Below are 14,082 nucleotides of genomic sequence, written 5' to 3' on the forward strand. Positions count from 1 at the left end.
TGGAGTCCAGTCAGAGGACTGCAAGAAAGGGCCCGATACCAGGGGAATGGGAAGGAAGGTGAGATATTGATGCTGAAGGGGTTGGGAGGGAAGGAAAGGTGCTGATGCTGGGGGAGGTGGGGGGACAGAGTGAAAAATGGTTCAGAAACTAGGGAGGGGAAAAAGTATGGTAATGATGCCACAGGTGGGGGGAAGGAAGGTGCTGATGCCAGTAGGGTGGGAGAGGAGGAAAAATTATGTTCACATGGGGAATGAGGGAGAGGGGGGTAGGGATTTAGCTCTTACTATTTTCAGTATTAGTTCAGTAAGTACTTTCCTGTACCTGTAGAACCTTCAAATTGTTTGCACCTGAGGCAATGGAGGATTAAGCAACTTACCCAAGGTCACAAGTGGCACCAATGGTATTTGAATCTCAGTTTCCCTGACTGCTACTCTAACCATTAGGTTCCTCCTCCACACTCCTGAAAAAGAGGGGTGTGCCACAACAAAATAAATCCAGTACCAAGTATGCCACAAGTTTTGGAATCGCTGTACTAATAGCTGTGACCTGGCTGAAATGTTCCTTGTGGGTATGCAATGCTTAAGTTTAGCACCACATACCTAGAACATCAATGTGGCATCATTATACATAACAACAAAACAGTCTAATCACCTAAACCTACCACACTGAATCATGGCCGGAATCTCCAACGAACGCCTCCTCTTATACTGAACTGCATCTGAGGGCACCTCGAACCACTTCCCAACACCACCCAGATAACCAAATTCATTCCAGAACTGGAAAGCTCCTTTATGATCTTGAGAGAAAGAAGTCAATTATCTCCCAAAATCCATGGATAGAGAACAGCATGTAATGTTAAACATGTGACATGAATGAAGAAGCACTGGGCCTGATACTTGAAGACTTGATAGATTGGCCCTGATGACTGCCACCCATATAGAATGTTGGTAGGTCAGGGGTGGTACAGGGAATGCTACTGGGGAGCAGCTGGCAGTTATGTGGCTGCCATCAATATTCAGTGCCAGCATCCACATAGCTTACAGGAGAAATTTAGGACAGAACAATGGCAAGGCTGTCACAAGAGGTTACAGCAGCCATTTTGAGAAAGCTGCCACTAGAGGCAGGAGAGAGTGGGGTTTGCCCCTGCCCCCATTGCCCCCACTGGACCACCAGGGATCTGAGGTAGGCTCAGAGGAGCCTTTGGAGACAGGGAAGGGGAGTTGAGGAGAGGTTCTGGAGGGGGCTCTTAATGTTGGGGATTGGGACAGGGGGCTCGGAAGGCTAAAAAAAGGATTTGAAAAGTTATGTGGGTGCCAGCCAATATTCAGTTGGGGCCCACATAAACTCTGGTGGCTAGAAGTGGGACAGTCACCTTTGAATGTTCAGTTCTGGTGCCCACACATGTCCCCTGGCACTGAATATCCAAGGTGAATGTAGCTGGCAACGGTCAGCATCTTAACAAAATGCTGATTGCTGCATATTGGCTTGAATTTTTTAAAAACCTTGGGGCCCTTTTACTAAGCTGCATTAGGTGCTAATACACACCTAACGCAGGTTAAAATGGCGTCCTGTGGTAACTGTTAAATGTGTGCACGTTAACTGTACACAAACGTTTTTTGAGGGGGCATGTCAGGGCGGAACGTAGGCGTTCCTGTGCTAATCAGCACTGGTACATTACCACGTGCTAACTGGTTAGTGTACGGATAGCGCAAGAGCCCTTAACACCTACAAAATGGGTGGCAGTAAGTACACATGTGGTAATTTTTCAGAATGGCTGCATGCTAATGGCAACATTAGCACATGGGATACTTGTTCCAGGGTCTGACTTGCAAAGTTATTAAGGAGCGATAGGAGGAAAAAAGCCTCAAGAAGCTCCCAGCGTTATTAAACAGCAGGAGCAAGCCTGCTTCATCATTGGCTCATAAAAACCTCCTATTAACACTATAACGCCCCTTAACGTAAGAAGATACGTGCAGAGGTTCCATGCTAATTTTCTGACCAACAGACCCTGAAGCAGGCTGACGAAACGCTGGCCACCGTAGGCCACGGTCTCTACTTGTGGAAAAGGAAGCACTTTATTGAGCTAAGAAAAAGCTGAAATTACTATCTTTATGTAGTTAGCAGTGAGCGTTATAGTGTTAATAGAAGGTTTTTTGAGCCAATGATGTGGATATATTTAAGTAGAATGACTATTGTGTAGGGATCTCCCCTTTTTGTTTTGATTTAACATTAGCACACGGCCATTAATACATAAAATACAAAAGCCATTTTTACGGCTTGAGTAAAACTGGTCTTAACATTCAGGAATGACCCATGTAAGGGCAGGTAAAGACCACTTTCTACTGCAGCTTAGTAAAAGAGCATAGCGGACGTAAGCCAAAATTGAAATTATCGCAAGGGCCATGTGGTAACCGGGCGGTAACTACAATTTAGCGCACGTTGGGCGCGCGTAGGTGTCTACGTGGCTTAGAAAAAGGGCCCAAAGAGACATATAAATTCCCATAAAATGGCAGAAGAGATGATGGCCCATTTCCTACATAATTAAAGCACATCAGCTTCAATAATCACCATCCAGAACCTTCCTTAAGCTTTCAATTAAAAAACAAACAAAAAACAAAGTTAAATAGGGTCTGAAGCGCTTACATATGCCAGAATCCTTCCAGTACTGGATTAGGAAATGCCCCATGATTCTCCGCAAATGATTGTACTCTTTGACATTTAGAAAGCTCTGTTTGTTGAGAGTTGGTGCCATGTATTCAGAAGGTATGTTCACCAGCCCCATCACACCAGCCCCAGTGCTGCATTAAAATGAAGAAAAACACCCATGGATAGCAAGTTTGCAAACATCATCCGCAAGTGAAATACTAGAGACGAACCAAGTCCACACATTAAGAAATTGAACACTAAGAACTCCACAAGGTCCAGTGTTTTGTGTCCTTCAACCTCCCCCACACCATTTCTCCCTTTCAGCTCCCCCACCTCAACTTCTAAAACAGGGCAAGCTTTCATTTGATGCACTTAATAGTCTCTGCCCCTGCTATACATCTGGCAAGAATTTGCAGGCATATATAAAGGATAATTTTATTATAGGGCATCTGATTTGAGAAGGCATTTGGCTCCTGATTTATTTCAAGATAAGTTGCTATATTCTTGATGATACAACGCAAATTATATGAAATATATGAAAAATTAAGAAACTTGAAAAAATATAGTATAACCTTGGTGGAAGTTACCTTAAATATTTTGAAAACTGGACTGATGAGGAAGTCTCAAATGATTGCTATCTTTGGACTGTTGTCCTGGTAACTGGGTGATGCCTTCTGATGGTTCTTTAAATATTATACTAGATGAATGCAAAACAATTTTGATAGTTGGCCTTATCTGTGAATATTAGCAATTTGGTACCCCGTATGTTAATCATCTGTTAAAAGATTTCACTTGAGCTGAGGTAAATATCTGCACCTACTGTAGATTATTCAAACACATGTGTAGATTAGTGTATTTCATAATCCACAGTCATATCTGCGAACTCCACCCACGCTCCGCTCCTGAAAACCTCTACCGCTAAACTACACATCATTCTGTCAAAATACTTACTTTTACAGTGAACACAAAGAAGAGAGACTCCAAAGGCACAAGAGCAAAAGTGAAAAGCCACAAAAAGCACAAGGAGCCTTCAAGAGTAGGGGCGTTTCAACTTTACTTTATTAATCAGACCCGACACGGTCCATGTTTCTACAGAAAATGCCTGTGTCAGGGGTCTAGTAATGATATATGAATCCAAAGAAATCTACCATCCAATGATGGTGAGCAACCTTGTTTTTCAAGCGTTGGTTTGATAGTATACAGCTGTTTTGTCCCAGCACATGAAATACTCTCAAGGTTTTGCTTTGTTCCCGTGTTGTGTGTCTGGTATCCTTTATTTAAGTCTCCAGCAGAATTGTCTTTTTCAAGACAAGGTTGCTCACCATCACTGGATGATAGATTTCTTCAGATTCAGATACCATTACTAGACCCCTGATGCAGGCATTTTCTACCGAAACACGGACCGTGTCAGGTCTGATTAATAAAGTTGAGATGCCCCTACTCTTGAAGGCTCCTTGTGCTTACTTTTATGCTGGTCAGCATTTTATAAGAGGTCATAATTTTTCTAAAGTTATTTTCATATGTATGTGGCCACATACACATAAAAATGACTAAATTACTCTCATAGAAGTGTAAATGGTCTCTTAATGAAAAAAACAACCAATGTTACAAGTACATGCGATGATATGGTGGTGCATATTTTGCCAATAGGCATGTACGGGGCGGAATCTGCAAGGTGTGTGAATGGGCCAAGTTCGTATGCAAGCACACAGATTATAAAATACACTAATCTACACACATATTTGAATAATCTAACCCTGGGCATATACCTCCTCAAGAGCAGATGTAAATGTTTGTATCTACAAGATAGATGAGATTTCTGTTACTTAGCCCTGCCTATGTCCCGTCCATGCTCTGTCCTGTGTATTTATTTATTTCCATAGTTCCTATACCGCACTATCCGCAGTACTAGGCGGTTCACAATTTAACATTCATAAATTAAACCCTCTGCTCAGTATGTGGCGGTGGCAGCTAAGAAAGCAAATAGAATGTTTGGTATTCTTAGGAAAGGAATGGAAAACAAAAATGAGGATGTTATAATGCCTTTGTATCGCTCCATGGTGTGACCACACCTTGAATACTGTGTGCAATTCTGGTCACCACATCTCAAAAAAGATATAGTGGAATTAGAAAATGTACAAAGAAGAGTGACGAATATGATAAAGGGGATGGGACGACTTCCCTAGGAGGAGCGGCTAGGGCTCTTCAGCTTGGAGAAAAGATGGCTGAGGGGAGATATGATATTATAAAATAATGAGTGGAATGGAACAAGAAGATGTGAATCGCTTGTTTACTCTTTCCAAAAATACTAGGACTAGGGGGCACTCAATGAAGCTACAAAGTAGTAAATTTAAAACAAAATGGAAAAAAATATTTCTTCACTCAACGTGTAATTAAACTCTGGAATTCACTGCCAGAGAATGCAGTAAAAGCAGTTAGCTTAGCGGGGTTTAAAAAAGGTTTGAGTAGCTTCCTAAAAAAGAAGTCCATAAGCCATTGGACTTGGGGAAAATCCACTGCTTATTTCTAGGATAAGCAGCATAAAATGTATTGTACTGTTTTGGGATCTTGCCAGGTACTTGTAACTTGGATTGGCCACTGTTGGAAACAGGATGCTGGATGGAACTTTGGTCTATCCCAGTATGGCAACACTTATGTTCTTAAGTAACCAGTAACATCAGACACATTATAGCAAACATTAAATTAAAAAGAACAAAAAACAAAAATATAATTAAAAATATCCAGAATTATGGGTTCAGTTATGAGCGACTCAGTTAAGACTGACACCCTCCATTTGAAAGCTTGTTGAAACAAAGAATCCTTCAGTAGCTTCCAAATCTGCAAATAGTTCTTCATATTGCACAGATTTCCGGGAAGCGCATTCCACAATCGGCCACCTTCAACATAAAACATCTTAGAATTGTAATCCTCTAGTCAAATCTGTCTAAATGAAGGAACATCCAATAAAAATGTCTGTTTGAAATCACTCATTTACCCCAATTTTGATTTTAGATTTGAAATCATATATTTAAGTGATTATGAAGCTCATTTTCAAAGCAGTTAGACTTACAAAGTTCCATAGGTTATTTTGTACCTTTTTCGGTTATAAAATCAAACATTATTTGCTGATGGATATTGATTTAATCTTAGAATTCATAGATTTATTACTGTGACGGTCAATAACACCGGCAAAGTCTAAACTCGAGCCTAAGCTACCAAAGTCTGTAAACCCTATTTATATGTTAATTCTCGCTATATATGGATTTGTAATCCACATGTTCATGTTTACCAATATTGACAATAAGTCTATGATTCTGTCCTGTGACAATCACTGTTTCCTCTAAGCTGCGCAGGAATCCTTTACCAACAGTCCTGCCAGAGGGAATGTTGTTTCAATATAATATTTTCTATAGTGAGGGACAGGCAAGCTCTGCAGGACTCTATGGAATGCCTGTCATAGTGATTGAAAACACAATATTGAAGCGCTACCCCCCACTGGTAGCAATGCAGCTGGAGGACTCCTGCTCAGCTTAGAGGGAACATTGATGACAATTACGTTTAATAGTAGTACCTTGCTCTGCTGATTTTGATTTGAAATCATTTGACAACTGATTTTGATTTGAAATCACAGCTGACTTACTGATTTTGATTTCAAATTCCTTTTGTAAGTGATTTTGATTTGAAATCTTTGTCAAAATGATTTTACCCAACACTGGCTATGTAGGTTAAGCAGATACACTGCAGACTCCATATAACGCTGATGTTGGGATCCAAGATATTTGACTGCATTATAAATGAATCCGCGTTATATGGGGGGGGGGGGGGGGGAAGAATAATAAGTCGCAAAAAGAAATAAAGGGGTTCACCCCTTGACTGCATTGTAAGCGATCCCGCGTTATATCGAGTCACGTTATATAGGGTCTACAGTGTATTTGCAAAATAGCACTTAGGTCCCATGCTAATAGTTACATGCATAGATGTGCACATGTACATAAATGCTAGTATTATAAATATATATGTTTGCAATGAATGTATAAATGCAGGGCCGCTGAGAGACTGAACCGGGCCTGGGACAAGGCCGCTGTCGCCCCCCCCCCCCCCCCACAATCATCGTCCGCTGCCGCTACTGCCCCCCCAATCCCTGCCGCAACAGGCTGCTTTTCCTCTCAGGGCATGCTCTGTTTAAAAATCGAGCATGAGCGCCTGAAAGGAAAAGCAGCTGCTCAGCAAGCAATGGGCAGAAAAGCAGTGCTGGAGGAAGCTCCAGGTCCTCCCCAGCCTCCAAAGGGAGCCTGGCGCCGGAGTTTTCTCTCTCATGCTCCTGTCGGGATGCGATCACTCGGGTCCCATCAGCAGCAGGAGAGAGAGACCACAGTGCTGGGCCCCTCCTGGAGGTCCGGGGAATTTTACTCCCCTGCCCGCCCCCCCCTCTCGGCAGCCCTGTATAAATGTGGAGCACCAAGGGTGTACAACAAGCAGAATTAGGGAAGGACAATGTTCTTGCTCACATCAATAAAGAATTTATTGAAAAAGCACCACATATACAGTCACCCAACACGGGACGGTGTTTCGGAGAGAGGAACCACCTGCCTCAGGAGTCACACAATATATGACTTTTTAGGTGGAGTTAGCTGTGTGGAGGAGCGAAGCACTGCTTCTGCCTCCTAAGGAATTGTACAGGGCTATATTTCTTGTGCTATTACCAGTTTCTACTGCTCTTATGCACCATCATTCCAATGTGATCTTTTCATCACATCCGACAGATTGTGTGACCCCTGAGGAAGGTGGTTCCTCCTGCTGAAACATGGTCCTGTGTCGGGTCTCAGTATATGTGGTACTTTTTCAATAAATTCTCTATTGACGCAAGGAAGAACATTGTCCATCTCTACATCCTTTCTGCATGTGGTTTTATGTGTAGGGATTTCTCTTCTGGCTCCTTCTTGTTGTTGCACCTAGGCTATACGAACGAACCAAGAAGTGGGAAGTGAGGGAAGGCTGGACAAACCACAGGTTCAACAGATAAAATTTATGGTGTAAAAACAAATGTCAAGACCGGAACGGCACCGTGTTTCGGCGTAAAAAGTGCCTCCTCAGGAGTCTGATGGTACAGAAATGAAAATGAGATTATGCAGCTGAATGGGAATAATGAGGTGGTCTTTAAAAAGACCGTGCATGCATGACTGATGCACTATAGAAAAAAGTATGGCAGGTCACTCCTAATACTTCAGTAGATTAAAGTACCTTGTAGCGTGAAAACTAATCTCTCCGATAGAGTAGTTGTGCGAGTGCCTAAAAAATTCACACTGAAAACATTTCCGCCTTAGCATATTCTATAAGCAGCGCCTAGATTTAGAAACTTAGTTGATAGCCCAGTGCCTAACACAATACACATCCATTTACATCAACAAAAATGTGGCGTAATTCCTGGCATGTAGATTTAGGCGCTCTGAGCCACATTCTATAACTATGCGTGTAAAGTTTAGAACGCCCATGAAATGCCCATTTCCCAGCCCATCACCACGCCCCTTTTGCCTGCACACATTAAAATTTAGGTGCTCTGCATTACAGAATACGCTTCACGATTTGTGTGCGTAAATTCTAATTATTGTCAACTAGCTCTACCCGGCCACGCGTTGCTGTGGCTCAGTCTGGTTAAATGGAAAAGAAAGAAAAGAGGAAGCGCATGTTTCTAATATGTTTAATTTCATAATGCTTGTGGGTATACAATATTTTTTGTTGTTCCATTGTGTGTGCAGGGATAGAGATTGTCTGGTTTGCCGACTGTAGAACATGCAACATATAATTGTCCATGTGAGAAGCAATCCGTGTGTAGATGTAAACGGGTGAATTCTAAAGATTGGCCCTGAGCTTTGTTGATGGTGATTGCAAACGCCAATTGAATTGGGAATTGCAATCTGTTAAATAGAAATGGCATATCTGTTGGAATCAAGGGAATGCGAGGAATGAGGACATGTTCACCTTTGAAAGGTCCTGTCAAGATTGTTGCTTGTACGTCATTGCTTATTACATTTTTTACTGCAAGCCGTGTGCGGTTGCAAAGCTTTGGCTGGTTGATATTTCGCAACATGATAATTGGCAGGCCGATTTTCAATTGCAGTACGTGTGGTGGCATCCCTGGCAGATCGAGTGAATTGAAAAAGTCTGTTGGATAATTAAGCGCTTCATCTGCTTCCAGAACAGTGTCGACGGACTTGTATGTGTGTGGCTCGCTTTGAATGTTAGACTGAATAATATTGTTCAATTCGTAGACGTCTTTGTTCTTGGCCGCAAGAATAGCTCGTTCACTCAGCGAATTGTGATTCTTATAATTGGTTTGAATATTGGGAAATACTTTTTCAACCAATTGTTCTTTTGAGGTCACTAAAATGCAGAAGTTATGAGGCAATGAAATTCGTCCTGAGGTCAGATCAACCGGCACCTTTCCGTTCCCAATTTTCAGCAATTGATGTGAGAATATCTGAGGTGATTGATCGTTTTGCAGCTGGACATGCATATTTGTAGTTAAGTAGAGTATTTTAGGCAAGCATTTATTTCGTCTGCTGGTGTCGATTGAGGAACTACAGGTAATGTTTGCCTGAAATCTCCTGCAAGCAATATTAATGTGTTCCCAAATGGTCTGTTGTTTCCACGCAAATCTTGCAATGATTGTTCAAGAGCCTCGAGCGGTTTTTTGCTGTGCTGTTTCCTTGGCACGTATTTGAGCCATTCTTTATCTGTTTCGCTCGTTCGCTGATGCACGTTCTTCCTCAGTTTGATTTGCAATTGTAGGTATATAAAAACATGCGCGTATTCGAATGCAACGTTGTGCCGAAATTTCAAAGCAATCGGTGAAGAACTTTTGGAGATTTAAGCCACTCTCAGCCTGTCGCATTGATTGTGTTGAGAACGAAGCAGATCTGAAGCTGCAGAATGCGATCGCCGTGCTCGCAACCGTGCATCATCAAGTCTGGCTGCATGTCGCTCTGCTGCTTCCTCGGCACGTATTTGAGCCATTCTTTGTCTGTTTCGCTCTTTCGGTGATGGCCGTTCTTCCTCAGTTTGATTTGCAATTACTCGTCGCACTGCTTCCGCTCCGCGAGTATGACAGCTGTGACATCTATATAATAGTTGATAGATAAAAACATGCGCGTATTCGAATGCAACGTTGTGTCCAAATTTGAAAGCAATCGGTGAAGAACTTTCAGAGATTTAAGATTTTGAACAAACGAACATTTACATTTTTATTTATATAGATTAGTGTTCATTATTGTTTGTTAAGTGTGTGATCAACAACACTGACTGGCTTGTTAAGCCAATTAAATTACGCAAGCTGTTATAGAATCCACTTGGATTTCAGCGTGGAATGCTAGGCGCGCTATATAGAATCCAGGGGATGGTAGTAATTCTGTAAAGGAGTGACTAGATGTAGGCGTCCCAATGCAGCACAGGACACACCTATTCTATAATGGTATCTAGGCATCCAGATTCCATTACACTCATATAATACTAGCGTGAACCTGCACTGCAATGCCCTTTGAGATCACTCTTTTACCTTGATTTTGATTTTAGATTTGAAATCATACATTTAAGTGATTATAAGGCTCATTTTCAAAGCACTTAGACTTACAAAGTTCCATAGGTTACCTTGTATCTTTTTCGGTTATAAAATCAAACATTATTTGCTAACGGATGTTGATTTAATCTTAGAATTCATGGATTTATTACTGTGATGGTCAATAACACTGGCGAGGTCCAAAGCACTCCCGTTTATGCCTGGTCAATGGCAGGTGAAAATGGGCATGCCTAAGTCTAAAAAGCAACATGCACAACTTACCTTATTCTATAAATTGCACAAGTGATTGGAAGATATGCCCATCTTCTGCCCACATGCATGTTTCACTTGCAATTATGCGCTATGGGCTGGATTCAGTAAATGGCGCCCAAATTTGGGTGCCGAAAAAAAAGTGCTGAGCGCTATTCTAAAAACTGCATTTGAAGTTGGGCATCGTTTACAGAATAGAACCAAGCGTCGGGATCCATGCCCAATTTCAGGCACGAGGATTTACACCAACTAAAACCTGGTATAAATTTATTAGGTGCAGATCTCCCATATTCTATAATACTGTGCACATTTTAAGTGAACTCCCCTCACCCACCCATGCCTCTCTCATGGCCACACCCCCTTTCCAATTGTGCACTAAAATATTTACCTGCGCATCTTTAGAGTTGACGCTAATTGCCTTGTTACTCAATTAAACTGTGCACACAAATTGGTGTGTGCAATTTTGAGTGCCATTTATACACTTTAGGGTATGTCACCTACATGTATCTTTACAGAATAGTGCTTAGGGCACTTGTGCATGTTTCCTGCATTTACGCGCTGAAGTGGTGCATAAACGCAGATACACAGTTAAAGAATTGCCCTGTATGTTTCTTTATAAAATAAGATTCAAGTAGGTGCCTACTTACCCTCTTAAACCATGTGCCCTGCTATAAAATTACCTGCATATCACAAAACATTATAGCAATTTAGTATAAAACTGCAAAATTATATATTGTCATCCAGAAAATGATTATCCTTGGTTAAGCAATTGTGATCTTGTGGTAATGAGCCCCCCCCCCCCCCCCAACACTCCTTATGGCCAATTCTAGAAAGAAAGTGAAAGATGTTTCACTGTTACTAGCACCTACCACCTTGGAATTGAGTATTTTTGCTATTTGGGCAAAGGAATTTTCTCCACCATTGGCCTTAGTAAAGAGAACCTTGATCACGTCCAGACAGACCAACAAAAGATTGATGACTGTATGGAAAACCCATCTTGGTCAAATAAATTTGGTATAAAACATATCTTTCAAATTCTCTAGTGCGTATGTTTTATGGCAGCAGTGACAGAGCAATATAAATACTGTACTGTATAGACATTAATGTGGCACCAGTACACCTCAGAAAGGATATCAATTCAACTAATTCCTCAGACCTTCTTTATAAGCATGCCATCAAATCTTAAGAGTGTTTCTTCTTAGGAGGTACAGGAATTACCCAGTTACGGATCATAGGAATTTCAAAACATTAAGAAAAGAGGCAATGGGAATACTGGTCCCTCTACTTGAAACATTCTGAGGCAGGAATGCGGTCCACGGGTTGTTAGTGTGAGGGGGGGCCTCTGGAGTCACATCAGGAAAACAATTCATTTGAAATAAAGTTCAGAAGCTACTGCATGAATCTTAAATGTATAGGGACATTTTGTTAAGCTCTGCCAAGAACGAGATTATGAAAGGAGGTTAGGTTTCACAAACCATCTGGGCATATTTTCAAGATATCTCTGTGGAGAGAAGAAGGAATGCAGTGGACATTCTATCCTGGAGTCCTGGATTACAAGAACATAAGCGTTGCCATACTGGGACAGACCGAAGGTCCATCAAGCCCAGTATCCTATTTCCAACAGTAGCCAATCCAGGTCAGAAGTACCTGACAAGATCCCAGAACAGTAAAACAAATTTTATGCTGCTTATCCTAGAAATAAGCAGTGGATTTTCCCAAGTCCATCTTAATAATGGCTTGTGGACTTTTTTTTTTTAAGGAAAACTATCCAAACTTTTTTTTTTTTTAGTTCCAATATTTTTATTGTGTTTTATAAATGATAACAAATGGCTAAAATAAAGCAATTAGCCAGCTTAACAAGTTAACAGTAACAAGCATCAGCATACATGTTCAAGTTAGGGCTGTTATGGTATAAGCCAATTGTCAGAATTATTTTATCAATATAAAAAGACAGCTTTTGGGGGATGTACATTCTTTCCCCTTTTCCTTGGGAATTTCTGGTAGTGGGACTGGTTAATTACAAAGGCATTTGAGAGACCAAAGGGGTACTGTGCTTCAAAGAGAAATAAAACTCTCTCTGCCCTCCCACCTAAAAAGACTGAACAAAAGCTTGACTAAGGTGGGTACCTGGACGCTCATCAGGACATCTCTGAAAACCAAAGACCCAAGAGACAGAAAGTCTGGAGAACCCATTGAAGACAAAGACTTCAGAGGGGAAACCATAAACAGGACATTTGCTTGTCAAAGGTATACCTGCCCCTCCCATCAGCTTTCAGACATGTGCAGAAAGGAAGGACTTGTAATGTGTATCTGCTCCAGAGACTGAGCAGGAAGCCTTTTTACATCAAAAGACCATTTGTCAGCAAGATCCAGACAGCAAGTCTTGTGATGTCATAAGACATGAGACCAAGATACCACAATGCTTTGCAAATGCCCAAGGGTCGTGTGGAAACCAGGAAACCAGGACAAAGATCCACATGGCATATCCTCCTGCAGCTTGCAAGATATAAAAGCAAAAGCTGTTTCCCCAAGATTCAGATTCTCTTCAACTGCAAGCAACTCAGATCCACTCACTGCAGAAGCTCTCCTGTCCTGCAAACATGTGCTTACCTAATGCTGTTCATACTGTGTAACAAGGACTTGTAAGTAACATAACTTTTGATCTAGACCTGCTACCTTGCCTTACTTAAGCACAGATTATCTGTAAAGATCTCTTAAAACCTACCTCTCGTGTGCATTTGTATATTAAATCAACCTTTTTGAAGCTAAAAATACGGTCTCTTTGTGTTCTGAGTATATGGTATCTTTTATATATACTTAATTTATTTAATTTATTGCAATTATCACCTTTGGTGATTGGTGGAGAAATTAATATCCTAAAACTTATAAATACAGCACCTGCTCTTAAATTATAAATAGTAGCGAGTGCTCTAGAGCTCTTTCCCCCAAGATAAATCATTTCTTGTAACAGGGCAAGTCCGGGATTATTTTGATAACAGATCATAATCATAAGTCACAGGAGTAATACATAATTTCAATTCTGACAAAGGTTATTACGTAGTGAGTTTAGTAAAGGAGACCATATTTTGTTGTACTTAACAAGTGAGTTATGTTTTTCAGCCGCAGCATATTCATATTTAGCTAAAATACACACAGAATTCCACCATGATAAATAAGTTTCTTTGCTTGGAACAACCTTCCTGAACCCTTACGCCAAGCCCCCTCCCTGCCCATCTTCAAGTCTTTGCTTAAAGCCCACCTCTTCAATGCTGCGTTCGGCACCTAACCCTTACCGTTCAGTGAATCCAGACTGCCCCAATTTGACTGCCCCTATCGGACCGACCGTTCACTTGTCTATTAGATTGTAAGCTCTTTGAGCAGGGACTGTCTCTCTTTGTTAAATTGTACAGCGCTGCGTAACCCTAGTAGCGCTCTAGAAATGTTAAGTAGTAGTAGTAGTAGTTCTAAGGGCTTGATGTAACATTAAATCCAGTAATTGTGCTTGATATTTGTCTATTGATGATTGTAACATTAGTGATCCACATATAACTATATTATATGATAAAACATCTTGAATATTCAAGGTGGAAGATATTGTGTCCCATACAGAATT

General features: G+C 41.1%; 1 protein-coding gene across 1 annotated transcript in view; it reads right to left on the bottom strand.

Annotated features, from left to right (window-relative positions):
• Nucleotides 1-14,082, bottom strand: part of MORC1 (MORC family CW-type zinc finger 1) — a 110,724-nt gene that overhangs the window by 43,286 nt on the left and 53,356 nt on the right. The window contains exons 13-14 of the mRNA XM_030205041.1: nucleotides 2,645-2,799; nucleotides 663-797 (exon numbers count right to left, since the gene is read on the bottom strand). Of these exons, the coding sequence (XP_030060901.1) occupies nucleotides 663-797; nucleotides 2,645-2,799 (290 nt within the window). The remainder of the gene's footprint in view (nucleotides 1-662; nucleotides 798-2,644; nucleotides 2,800-14,082) is intronic.

This window comes from Microcaecilia unicolor, chromosome 5 (assembly GCF_901765095.1).
Source record: "Microcaecilia unicolor chromosome 5, aMicUni1.1, whole genome shotgun sequence".
In the NCBI taxonomy this organism is placed as follows: domain Eukaryota; kingdom Metazoa; phylum Chordata; class Amphibia; order Gymnophiona; family Siphonopidae; genus Microcaecilia; species Microcaecilia unicolor.